Genomic DNA, 13,397 nt, shown 5'->3' on the forward strand with positions numbered 1-13,397 from the left:
AACAGGAATGAGGGCATACAGCGGGTGACACCCATTGTTGGACGTTGATCATGGTCCCTTCCAGCAGAAGATACATTTATCTTCTGCTTCAAGCAGTAGTGGTAGAAACCACAGCACCTGTTTCTTCACGTGGGGTCGGTGAGTATCCTTGCGTGCCTTGCGTGGTGGTGTCCATCATCCGTATTTCTTCTTCCTCGCTCACAATTAACATGAAGGGTTTTTGGCATGATGCAGCATGTGGAAACTAGTGTCGTGAATTGCCTCTATCCTCTCACCTCAAGAATAATAACTGAAATAAAAATAAGATGAGGTAGTTGGCTACAAATCCACTACTACCTGGTTATTATGGCAGTTATCAAGGGACAGTGGAAACAGTACAGTCTGTATTTCATGGCTGATGCTACCACCTTTAAATTGGGTCAGTAAGAGTGAGGAGGAGCAGAGAGTCTGGTGGAAGCCTGTATACACTGAAATGCGTGTCAGTATACGTTTCTGTAGAAGGCATATAGAGAGGAGGAAAAGCCACGGAGTGGTGGGGCCTGAAAGGGATGCTATTGTTAATGTAGAGCATAGCATGTACCCTTACGAAAAAACAAACAAACAAACAAGATCGCCCAAAGAGGAAATCTTCCTAATAGTCTTGTGCCCCCTGAATTACATCCAGGTTGTTTTTGTAACAGGAATGAATTTTTTTAAAAATCCATTGCAACTCTGTCTTGTCCAGCACTTCAGTGAGAATGAAGTTGTTTTATTAAAATCCTGATAATTATTATTTAAATACACATTTTTAATTGGGTTGAGAAACTGGCGAATGGTACAACTCTCCCACAGAAGTTTTCACCTATTTTCATTATTGGCGAATGATTTCAGTTATTGCCTCTATCCCCAAATCTCCTTCGCATGTGACTGTAGAGATGAAAATGCCGGTAAGACTACAGTGGCTGTTTCGATATAATCTCATTGAGAAGTTGAATAATATGCATTTATATTGTGTTTACCACCCATGCCAGAAGATAATATTTTTTTTCATTCTTTTTTTCACTGTCGTTTCAGAGCATGTGCAGTTGGTTAGGGACTTACGTAGGGCTGAAAGTCCAGCCTTCCAATGTCAAAAACCGCCAGGATTTTCACGGGCAGGATTTCATTTCATAGTTGTCTTTCTGAGTAAAGTATAAATCTTTGTATCGTTAATCTAATTCTTGGGTCTCTTCTTGTCTTACAGAATAGAATAAAAGGCAGCTCTTTATGTTAGCCAGGAGCACTTCATACAAGGTTAATTATAATTTTGCGGATAATCCCTTACTCTGATGCCAGCTGTTCTGGACAGAATTGGATGTACCTACCCAGGGTTTGAAATACAGCAACATCACATCCTTGATAAGCTTTTATTTTGCTTATAATGCATCTTGCGTGGCAATTGGCAGCCTGGATCAATGTAACCACTTAGGTACCAGCCTCAGTAATGTGTTTCTTGATTGTTTGATTTTTAATTTAGTAGAACTTGTACTGTGAACCACAGTCAAGCCATCCTTCTGTTGTATCAGTGACACTTGTGTTCTACGTATTTTATTATGAACGTTATTTTCTGTCACTTACTCTTAGATTAGTAGCTGCTTTGCTTCATGTGACATGTTGTATGTCCCCTCACCTAGGATTTTGTTCTGTAGGATAAAAAGTCATGCAATTTTAACTAAGAAATTATATTTATTTTTTTATTAATGAAGTCCGTTGTGAAAGTTACCTAACATTTTCAAGGATTAAACCAATTTTAGCTGTCAGCATCTCTAAAGGCCATTTATATTATAGAGAACTGTAAGGATATAGTATAGTATAGTGTAGACCTCTAATTACAGGGCCACTGGAGGGAAAGGGTTGCCACGAGGGTGTGCTTACCCTTGGCAATGTAGTGTTTGATGGGTGTGCTCTTAATAAAGAAGCCTTGCGTGGGGCTCAGGTCCCTACAGTCAAGGGGACCGGAGATGCATCTCTCCAAAGGAAAGGTCGTTACCGGCTCCAGCGGTTTCCCTAAGTACGTCAGCACAGCACAGGGGACAGGCTAACGAGTGTCGAATAATCCATCTCCTCTGCAGTGGGTAGTACTTCAGTACAATTAACCTTCTTATTTCACGTTCATGATGAGATGAGATGACCTAGTGAATTTATAAGTGGAGTGAATTCTGCCGTGTTCCTGGGAGATTCTGCTTTGCTCTGAAGAGTCATTGAGCGCTATCAAATTGCTGTCCCAGTAATGGCAACCCTTTCTGCTGTGCTCTGTCGTCATGTCTTTGCTGCTTGTGAATGGAGATCCTTATTTTTAAACAAATTGTATCACTTTCAGATTGGCAGGAGCCTGTTGTCTGCATATATAGTAAAGTTTAATGCAAACAAATAAAAAACAATAGCAAATGATTGCATATATGAGTGCAATAATGAGAACTAATTCAGGGTATTTATTTGTTTTGGAGAAAGAATTACGATTTGTTCCTTTTCATGGAAGTGGATTCTCTATTGGGAGCAATTTCTGAATGTCCCCTTCTTCATTAGGCAATAATTCTTACCATAAGCATAGGGAGAACGCTTAAGACACCTAAAACCACATCCACACAAAAAAGGATTTTTAGTGTTATTTGTAGTGCTTTAGAAGAGCTAGCACTGGGAGTTTCGACCTTTAAACATATATATCGCGTGCCTTTTTGATATTTAAATTAAAACACTATTCTTCCTTTTCTTTTCACCTCCCTGAGGCTTTAGAATAGTTTTGTGAGACATTTAAATGAAAACTTGAATGGCTTTAAATTTTACATGTCCTGACGAAGAAATTAAGGCTGCCGTCATTACTGTGAAGAGAGAACATGGAAACCGTGATCACAACAGAGGCAGGCAGGGTTGAGGTCTGCACCTGCAAATAAATCAGAGGAGTTTGAGGTACTTTGGGACACTGAAAGTTTAGCGAGAAGTTACAAGGGAGAGGTACTGAAACGTGGCTAAAATAAGAAAGAGGGTGGAATGGGGGCAAATAAGCAGCGAGGGACAGGCTAAAAATTTGGATTCCTTTGCCTTTTCTGTGTTCTGTGGTTATACACACACTAAAGGAGGTGCCAGCACCCAGGTACCATCAAGATGCAAACGCTGTAAGAAAAAAATACTGTGTTCTCTGTTGAGTTATCTCAAGGTGGGTAGTGCATGCAGAGGAAACATCCTTCTTGTTGGGGGGCTGGAATCAACAGAGGCTGATAAAGGAAAATAAATGTCGCCCAATAAAACAATTCTTTTTTTACAAAGTATTTCTTCAGGTGGAAATTTCCATTCTGTCTTGCGGTTTGATGTGTTTGTGTGCTCGGACTTTCAAGTGACTTTGTGAAATGCCTGAAGTTACTCACACACTGAAAGCAGCAGGAGTTACTCCTCTTCAATCATCAGAAATCAGTAGATTGTACCTTGTGGTAAGACTTAAAGTCTAACAGCATTAATTTCTGGCAGGTATTTTCCTTGCGTAGGACCTGATTCTTCTGGAATCTTAAAACACGTTTTTGCAGTAACTGTTAAGGTTTAGAGTGAGGAATGTGGGTACTGTAGCAATGTTAGGATGTTTTGTCTTCGGAATCTGACTTTTCTTGGTTTTATTTCAGTAGACAGTCTTGCTTTCCTCAATGCATACACTGATTTACTGATAAAGAAAACATGAGAAGAAATCAAGAAAGGAAAAAGTTATTAAAAAGATCTTGGAAAACTTTCAAGTCAAGTAAATATACCTGTATTTCATTAATCGTATTTGCAGGTAGGAGCAAAGCCCAGCAGCGTTGCAGCAATGACCAGGCAAGCCAGTCTTGCTGTTATTGGAACCTGCTCCCTCCAGCGAGGCTGTCCTTGCCCGCCTTGCGCCCGTAGTTCAGTAGGACTCAAAGGATCTCGTGACGTACTTCAAGTATGTCAAGTTCTGGTGGCTGAAACTTTGGAATGCAAGCAGATTTTAACAGAAATGGAGGGGTTTTTCTTTGGGCTGTTTTTCTTTGGGCTATCATGCCAAGGAATGAGCATCTTTGAACACCAACATGTGCCAGGCATTCAGCGGGTAGATTAAAAAAACCCAAATAAAGGGAGAAAAAGGCAAAAGCCAGCAGAAAACAAACTGGCGTGGGTTTTGCCCTTTTCAAACTTATTTGAAAAAATAATTGCTTTTACCTATGTTGATACTGTGTCAGAGGGGGTGGCCAGACTTCGTGAATTATATTCAGTCACAAGTCATTCGCCATCGATCTGCCAGTTTTCCGCCCTGACATTTAATGGCTGTCAGTTGCTCATCATTTTAAGAATAGTGGTGGAGGGAAAAATGGTAGTCTGATAATGGGAAAACAACCATTATGTCAAGAAAATGTTTGAAATTCTGCATTTTAATTATTGCCTTCTACCATGAAAGACACAGGTGGGAGTCATTAACTCAAAAATAACCCCCAAAAAACAACCCACCCCAAACCAACCTCTTCTTCAATTCTGATTTGAAAACAGGTCATAGTGAAATTACAGTAGTATTCGGTAATGTTAAAAATGAGAAAAATTGCATATTAAGAAAAAGATTGACCAGAGTAATCTCCTTCTCAGGAAGGACCAACAGGTAACAGAAAAGGGGATATTTTTTGAAATTCAAATGAAGATTTAAAATTGCGTATGACAGAGTTGACATATAAGCAAATATTGGGGGGGACGGGGACACGACCCACTGTGAAGCCCAGCTGATGAGATTTCTACCTGAATAAGGTTTACTTATTTGTACTCAAAATCCGTTACTTGGTTATTAAGCTTGGTAATGTTTTGGTGAGTGAAAAATTAGTTGCTTTGTATTTGTAAATGGGGAAAAATAGTATGTAGAACAGGCTTAAATTACACCTCTCAGGAGAAAAGGTTCAGAGACCTCTCCTAGAGCTTACAGAGATGACTGAGTGTCCATACAGCCGGGAATATTGCTTGCTTGTTCTTTCTTGCATGAAATAGGGACTTTGAAAAATTATGGAATAATCAGCACAGCTCGGAGTCATCTAAGGAGCCTTTGCAAGAACTGACTAACTTTTTTAATAAGCAAAGACCATTAAAATATAATGAGGAAATGCGGGTTGTGTACCAGTACATGCTGTTGTTAAATAATCCTGTACTGAGCGACAGTGCTTGGTGCAAATTTACCTTCGATTCCTGCCTATGCCGTTAAAACAACAACTGGCTGTAGACCCCCCCGTGCTTCTCGTAGCATCCCTCCGAGCTGCCTGGATGCGGGCGTTACCCCGGGCAGGGGGTCAGCCCCGGATGGCACGGAGAGGGAAGGGAGGTGGCGGCAGCTCAGCTGCTCCCAGGGAGCTGTTATATCAGCGGGGAGAGGCAAGAGCGATGCTTTATGCAGCATTGTTGTAACCATGACACTAAGGACGTCATCCCGTGAAAATAGCAGTTGGAACATTTGTGGAACAAAGCTGAAGCGGCTCTGCTTTTCCGTGCGAGAGTCCTTAGCAGAGCGATACCATATGCATACTGTTCATTTACATATAGATTAACTATCCCCTCTCAGCTAGTTTCTGGCTTTTTAAAAACACGCTCAGAATTAAGATTGGAATTGCAAACCAGTCCACAGGCTCGAGGAATCGTTCTAGTTTTCAGCAAGGGGATTCTTCTACTTGCAGAGAAACATCGTGCACTGCAGGCATGAGCAGGCTCCTCCGCGTGCCGAGGGGCGGTGGGAGAGGAGGGCGGTGGGATGGGGTCCGGCCAGGTTTCTCCTCAGCATTGCTTTGCGTGGCAGCTCTGCTGATTCAACAGCCTTGCACTTATTGGGTCCTACCCTCCTCTGAATAAAACTGATGAAAGCCAGAGCTGGCTGTGCTGTAATGGAGAAGTATTAGTGCCCTGGAAATGCTATTAAAGCAATTTTTATGGCCGTGTTGAACCCAGAGCAAACCTATAAGTAAAAACACTGGGGAAGGGAGGGCAGCAGATGCGAAAACAGCCTAAAGGTAAAGGAAAGGGATGAAGTAATGCCAGCGAAGAGGGAAGCGTGTTGAGGGGAAGGACAAAAGGGATGGAGGCTGGAGGAGGAGCGGGGAAGGAGGGAGACAAAGCGGGGCAGGGGGTCAGCCGGGCTGACGTCACGCACCGGCTGCAGCTGCCTGCGCCGGGCTCGGGCGCTGCCGGCCTGGCGTGCCTCCTCTTTCCCCATCGTGTCAGTGATTTATACTGCAGCAGGTTTTCTGTATGGTTTTGTGTCTAAAAGCTGGGAAGGGGGTAGAAACACGAAGCTCCCAAAGAGCAGCTGAAGGCACGGTCCTCTCTGAGATACGCCACGCAAGAGAGACCCGTGAGAAATCCCTCTGCCCGTGAGAAAGTGGGGCATCGCGCTCTGCGGGTGCTGCCGTCGCCTGCCGAGGCGGAGCAGGGCTGAAGGCACGCTCCCCCTCTTCTTCCCTGGCCACCTCCATGCCACGGTGGGGTATTTTCCACCTGGGAGAGCCTAAGAGAAAGTACAGAGGTTGCACCTGAGGGCTTTCATGCGTGTCACTCGTGCTGGTGTATTAGTCACAAGAACACTCACAATTTAATTTTTGGGGGGTTTTTTTGTTTATACTAAGACCTGTCAGTTCTGTTTCAGTTTTCCCTGGAGTGGTATGAAAAAGAATGGGATTATAAGGGAATCATCGCATTTGTAATGCTAGAAAAGTAAATCCTTCTTTGTTTGTAATGGAGTTGTTTAACAGGAGGTCAGATGCAACAAGGCGTGAGAAAGAAAGGTAAATCATTACAAGGGAGTCCCAGGTGTGCTTCCAGGCTGACATTACCTCCCTGGAGATCTGCAGGATCTGCAGCCTTCTTGCAAGGAATAGTTCTTTTCCCATGAAAATTGAAAGTTTACCGATAAATAACAAAATCAATGACCAGGAAGATTAATTGCTAACTTGGACATTTGACCTCTCTTTCAAAAAGAATGAGTTATTTATGTTCATAGATAAATATTATTAATTGAGCTCTTTCCTGCTTTAAATAAATTGTCAGAGAGTAAAATTGATGTTAAGCATTTTTGTCTCCAGTATGTAGTGAGAGAGCAATGAGCTCCAAGTTTTGAATAATTTTCAGACTTTTTTTGTACTATTGAGAGAAATTGAGGAAAATTTTACTTGACTTCAGGGAATAAATTCAGCAGAAATGCTAGAGAAATTGAGATCTCTTTTAACTCCTGTGGGCTTTTCAAGTCTAGAAACTGGATATCACTTTTGTATTAAATATTCAGGGTTGTGTAATGATTTGCATGCTCCCTTTTAAGCTGAAGGTGCGCTTTCTTCCATTGAATGTATGTTGAGAAAACCCAGTAAGTCATGCAAGGAGTTCTACACTGTGTTCCATGAGGCTGCTTCGAATGCGATTCTCCCAGCTGAAAGAAGCATTTGGGTAAGTTTTTCCCAGTGCACTTGAGGGCTTCCATAGCGTCTCCGGTAGTTCAAAGCCTCTCTCGCTGCCTCTTCATTGAGTGATAGGTCTGACTCATCTCCATCTTTAGCTTACTCATACTTAATATTGAAAGTGTCTTCAAAGGAAGGAGATCTAGAAAAACTTTTCACTCCTGGCAACACCCACAACAAAGGCTTGAGTCAATATATTCAACACAAAATGATTGACGTAAAAGGAATCAAAGTTTGATTTGGCAAAAGACATTTCAACCTGAGAAGAAATGTAAATCCCTTAACTAACAGCACAACCAAGACAGCATTGTCGAAAACAACCGATCATCTGCATCAAAGGCACTGCTGGTGCTCTTGTTCTGTGTCCTCGGATCAAAGTTTCCTCTATCCATAAATGATCTTCACTAGAAATTGTTGATTAGTTTTCCATCAGCTCCCTCGCACTCTGCAAAATCCTGAAGGTGATGTTAGGAGTGAACCGCAGGGAGGACGCAGGAAGAGAGGACAGGAGGAATGAGCTCACCGACCAACTGTCTGAAGAGCAAAATAAGTGGCTGCTGCATTGATTCTGTTCTGTGGGTCTGCCTAATGCATCCTGGCATTTGTATTCTGTATTATTGTCTGAGGCAATTACTTCCAGTCCTGTTGCAACCCAGCAGGAGACTGTTAGAGTAAGGAACATCCTCGGTGCAGCTCGAACATGGTTGAGGTCCTTGTGTTGAGCAGTAGGGCATAAAATGGCAGAAGTGCCTTGCTGACTTCTTGGTCATCAGCATGGGAAGCAAGTCCAAACTGCAAGAGTTTTCTGAGCTGCCAACATCGTCTGGCTGTATCTAGATTAGACACGGTATTTAATAAAGATAGCAGTTCTTCATATTTAGCTTTTAGATAAACATCTTGGGTTGGAAGTTCCTCTTATTTTCTATCAATGTTGTATACATCCAGTCTAGGTTTGCAGCTAGGACAAACTCTTCACTAAATATAACGCGTATTTTAGGATGTCGAGCATTTCCCATGACTTGAGGCATGCCAGCAAAGTCAGTAGTCTTCACCTCACTCTACACAATGCACTATTGCGCTGTCCATTTTCACACAAAAGCTGATTTTCCACTGGGATAAGAAAAGTGTTTATTACTATTATATACCCATATATAGCTGTATGCTGTTTGTCATCAGTTCTCAAATTACATTTTCACTGCTGCATGGCTGTCATTATGGTACATGTATTCAGCCATATTTCTCCTCATATTCCTGGTATCTCCAGCTTTAAAAATGAGCTCTATTTATTCAAATTATTTCCCAAGGATATGTTGAAGTGTGATTTGTACTACTCCATCTGCTGCCTGAGGAGGAGGAAGAGAAATGCACTTTAATAATGAGAGCTTTAAGAAGACAAGCATATGTAGTTCAGAAATTCTTTTTTTATTTTTTTTTTTTAAATACTGTTTCAGGCTCTAAAGTGGGGCTGAAAGTATTAGGGTTCTCAGTAAAAAAGCATGGGGAACATCTCTCTAATTGAATCCGAACAAGATAATGTTAATATAAAACAGGGCCGACTGAAATAGCTTGCCATGGTAGATTCTCCGTCATCTAAGTGGAGTTTTACAAGAGTTCTTCCCTCTTAAATCAACAATTTGAGATAAAAACCCATTCAGTTTCTTGGCTGGCTTTTTAAGTGTGACATGATCGTATAAATTTGTAAAAATGGAACAAATGGGGGCTTCCAGCACTGTTATAGAACTATCACACTGTGCTATTTTTGTTGCATTTCTAAGTGGAGTGAAGCGTACAGCTACACCAAGTGTTTTTTTTTTTGGTATGGAACAGACCCTTTGGGTATTTTTATTTGTAATTCATAGCTGTAGTTTTTCCCTGGCTTCCACCTTTCAAAAAAAGTCCCCTTTGGATGGCAGGTCGCACACAGCAAAGTTGCATCTCCACTCCCCCGTGCCGTCTCCTCTCTCTTCTGGAGCGAGGTCCTGATTCTTCTAATCAAAGAAATAGTGCTTTCCACCTAAAAGTTTCCAGTTTTTTACTTCCCTTCTCGGGATTTGATGCAGAAACTTCTGAGTTTCTTTAAAGCTTTTAAAAGGAACTTTTCATTAAAAATAAATAATGTGGAAGAGTTAATTTTAATTTAGATCTTAAGAATTCAGAATTAAAGAACTTAACTTCAGAATTACATGATACCAGCGAAGGACACCTGCATGTTTGTTTAGCCCTACAGCACAGAGGGGTCTATTAAACTTTTAAGGAACAATTTTGCCATCATTAAAGTCAGTGACAGAACTCCCTTTAACATCAGTGGAAGCAGGATCAGGCCTTTAGCAGGGTAAACTATGACTCCTTTAGCGTACTATCCATTTCAAATGTAGGAGATACCACAGCAGTATTGCCACAGTATTTAATAGCGCCTTTTATATATTTAACCTGCTTGAACCTTTATTTTTAAGGATTCACACGCTCTCTGTATTGTGACCCATAGGCACTAAAAGAACTAAACTTCAATGTTTTATTCTAATTCCTAGAGTATTTAAATGACTTTCAAAAAGAGCTTTGCATAAATAATTCAAGTTCTAGAATATACTTGGTTAAATGCAGATTTTGTGTTTTCGTAATATATGTGAAATACGCGTTTTCATTGCTTTTATACACTTAGCATTTTTACAAACTGCCTACATTTATGGAAAAGTTTCTAGTTGCCAGCTGTGGGGCTTGGTAGTTTCCTCCCTTGTGCCTGTGTGATGAAGAGTTCCTTCCCAAAGAAGTCAGTAGAGTTACAGGCTAGTAAGCAGGTAGGTACTTTTAAAAATATAAGTGTATATATGAATATAAATATATATATTTATATGTATATAGGTGTGTGTATATATAACATATGAAATACTGAGCTGGCAAACAACTCAAATATTTCCACTCTGCACCAATGCCAGATTGCAACTGTTTCTGAAAATGCTTCTGAATCACAGAAGCAATTGAGAAAACAAGTTGGTACCATTTTTAGTACATTGTCTCAAGAGAATGGCTCATAAAAAGTGCATGAAGATAGTCACGAAAATGGCTTACAATTTTCTTCCTGCCCACATTTTTTTTGGTCCGAATGTTGTGTTCTGCACATTGCAGGAAGAGTTCAAGAGGGTCAGCCCTCACAGCAGGCTACACTGTACCACGGCGCTGGCTGATGTATCAGGCTTGGCAGCTCCTTGTCTTCAGGGGTTCCTCGGTAACTTCATTGTTGAAGCAGGTGACCTGTTGTTAAAGCAGAATTAGGCTTTTGTGTGCCTTCAGGATTTTCCCCCTGAAGTTTCCCTTGCCTTTGCGATTTTCCAGGTTAGCTATTGATTTAAAACATTCATCATCATTTTAAAGTGACGTAAAATGCAAAGCAACCGGATCCCTGCTCGATGCATCAGGCCGAATGTATCCTTGGACCTACCTACCAACACCTGGAGGGGTGGCACTGAAGGCTCGCTGGGCTCATTCAGATATATTATTGGCTTTCTTCTAACATGATTTAGTCCGAGAGAGCCAGCCTGCGATTTGTGCGCAGTTTGTGGTTCAGAGGGGACGTGAACGTTGTCTGAGTGCTCCTTCCCGTCCCTCGGCGCTCTGGCAACAACTGAGAGCTGCTGCTGCCGCCGTCTCTGCCACCGGCGATGCCACCGGCGATGCCACCAGGTAATCCCTGGCGTGAGCTCAGGTTAGCGTAAGGTTTAAACCTCTGGGCTAGTTTGGGGAATTTTGTGTAATGTAGAATATCACATGAACAAATCGATCCTTTCTACTCTTCTCCCCGCCAAGTACGCTTTGGTTTTTTCTTTTTCTTTTTTCCATGATTAAAAAAAAAAAAAAATGCACTTTCTAGGCTCAGGTTTCTGTGCTGTCCTTCCCTAACAGCGACGGGCTGGGCTCTTTCAAAGCCATTGCCATTGCGAATGCGCATGAGCCAACACACGCCAACAAATGTAAACTTTGGCTGGTGACTGCTTTATATTCCAGTTTCGCTCGTATGTATATAGCGGACCTGATGCACAGCTAAAGCCGTGAGCTCAGCTGAGTGCCACATCTTCCATTTTTCTAGATGTTTTAAGCAGAAAATAAATTTGACTGGTTTCTTTCTTTGTAGAGAAGAATCCAGCCAACCTGGAGTTTCAGAGCTGCTGCATTTCTGTGGCAGAGGTTTGTGAAGCGAGCACTGACACAGCTCACACTGCCATGGGAACAGCACTTGGATAATGCTTTTTAATCCACTGTAATCAAGTACATAATCAACATAATTAATTTTTATACTGTTGCTCTCCTTGGTTCACATGGAAAGCTATCAGATATTGCTAAATTGGTCCTAATTCGGGGGGAGTATTTTCCTTAAGTATTCTAGGTAATTTCCTTTTTAGCTAGCTGCTAATTGCTAATCTTTATATTGACGAAATTTGGTTTACCTGATGTTACCTTTACCCTACTGCTTTGAGATTTAATTACGTGGAAATACTACTTTGGGAGTGACATCTGTTTCTTTGCAAAAAGCCAGTAAAATTCATAGCTCCATTTTTTTAATGGACAGAACAGTAAATCGGGGCCAGGATGAAAAATTTAAAACCAGAAGATTATTTTACTGATTATCTATAATTATCTAAATTTACGTTGGAGGGCCTTTTCACTGTTAACTGGAGCTGAAATACTGACCTGCGTGAAGCATGAAGTTTGCATTGTCACTTTTATTGTTTGTTTTAGTTGAATGATAATGAACATTTAAATGATCATTTCTGGAAGTTAATGACTAAGACAAAGGACTTGGAGCTGTTCTCTGCAGTGCCCCATGGGCGATACCCGGCATCTCTGCATGTTGTCTGGATGATCAGGTTGGATGCAGGTCCAGTGTGGAAATAACCCCCCCCTCCAACTCTGTGATTATTTCTTTTGTCACTAATGGTTCGTTCTTTGCCGTTTCTTTTGTCCCTGATGTTCTGGACCGGCACCGCCTGGTTCTTGTCCCTGTCCACGGCAGCAGGGTGCCAGGGTAGGAAAGGAGCGCTGAAGGGTAGCAGCGATGCCCGGAGCCTCGTGCTATTCTTTCACACCGTGGGAAGTCGGCCCCAAAGGCTCTCTAGTTTATTTTTCTCGACTTGCTGAACTTGGCTGCATCGTATTGAGCCCAGTGCTGGGCAGAATCGACTTTGCATCCCCATCCTCAGATTCCCTACGAAATTCCACCTAAACTGTGAACTTCAGCTGGGTTAATTAAGCACAAATTTTTAAACTCTTTTCATCAAGACAGAGGAGTGTGTTCTGCTGTCACTGTTGCAGACACAGGCTGTATTTCCCAAGTTGTTTTGGTTTTGCTTTTATACATTCCTTTTATACTGAAAAGGGGGATTATTATAGTTGCAATTACCATGGAAACAATTACCATAAAGTATTGATCGACCAAGATAGATTAGTAAGCACAAAAGGATAGAGGTTGTCTCTATGGAAACATGGACATTTAGAGCTATTTTTTTTCTTAAGAAAATAACTTGTTTCTTTCCCCTGAACAAGCTTCTAGTCCAGTTTAAAACCACTTTGTAGTTTTAATTCAAATTGCTTATGTAAGCAATACTGTGTTTTAATATAATTTTCTTTAGAGAAAATCTCTGAAATAGACCTTTTTTAAAAAAAAAAAGAGGGCTTGCATCATTTTCACAGCATTTTTTCATATTAAAACGTAGCTGAAATGTATCATTAATCATTAATGAAAACAGGTCAACAGAATAGGCCGTTTGCTTCTGAAAGTTAGCATTTGGTAGGGGTTTGTGTTAATGGATTAACAAAGGAATAACTAACCTGTTGTTACTTTGAGTGGCACAGGGAGTTCAGCATTCAGTAATGCTTTGTGGCGTTAGTTGTTGGCTGTTCCAGCTCCTGCTGTAAGATCCAGGTGAGCATTCCTATCCAGTTCACATACGAAATGGAATTCAAACACTTTAT

General features: G+C 41.3%; 1 protein-coding gene across 4 annotated transcripts in view; it reads left to right on the forward strand.

Annotated features, from left to right (window-relative positions):
* The window catches only part of PDE4B (phosphodiesterase 4B), a 197,182-nt gene that overhangs the window by 47,570 nt on the left and 136,215 nt on the right, over positions 1–13,397 (forward strand). Inside the window, exon 2 of one of the 4 annotated variants that reach the window (XM_059822328.1) lies at positions 22–24. The exons of the other annotated variants lie outside the window; for them this stretch is intronic. Within the exon in view, the coding sequence (XP_059678311.1) occupies positions 22–24 (3 nt within the window). The remainder of the gene's footprint in view (positions 1–21; positions 25–13,397) is intronic. 4 annotated transcript variants of the gene reach the window in all.

This window comes from Gavia stellata, chromosome 10 (genome assembly GCF_030936135.1).
Source record: "Gavia stellata isolate bGavSte3 chromosome 10, bGavSte3.hap2, whole genome shotgun sequence".
Lineage (NCBI taxonomy): Eukaryota > Metazoa > Chordata > Aves > Gaviiformes > Gaviidae > Gavia > Gavia stellata.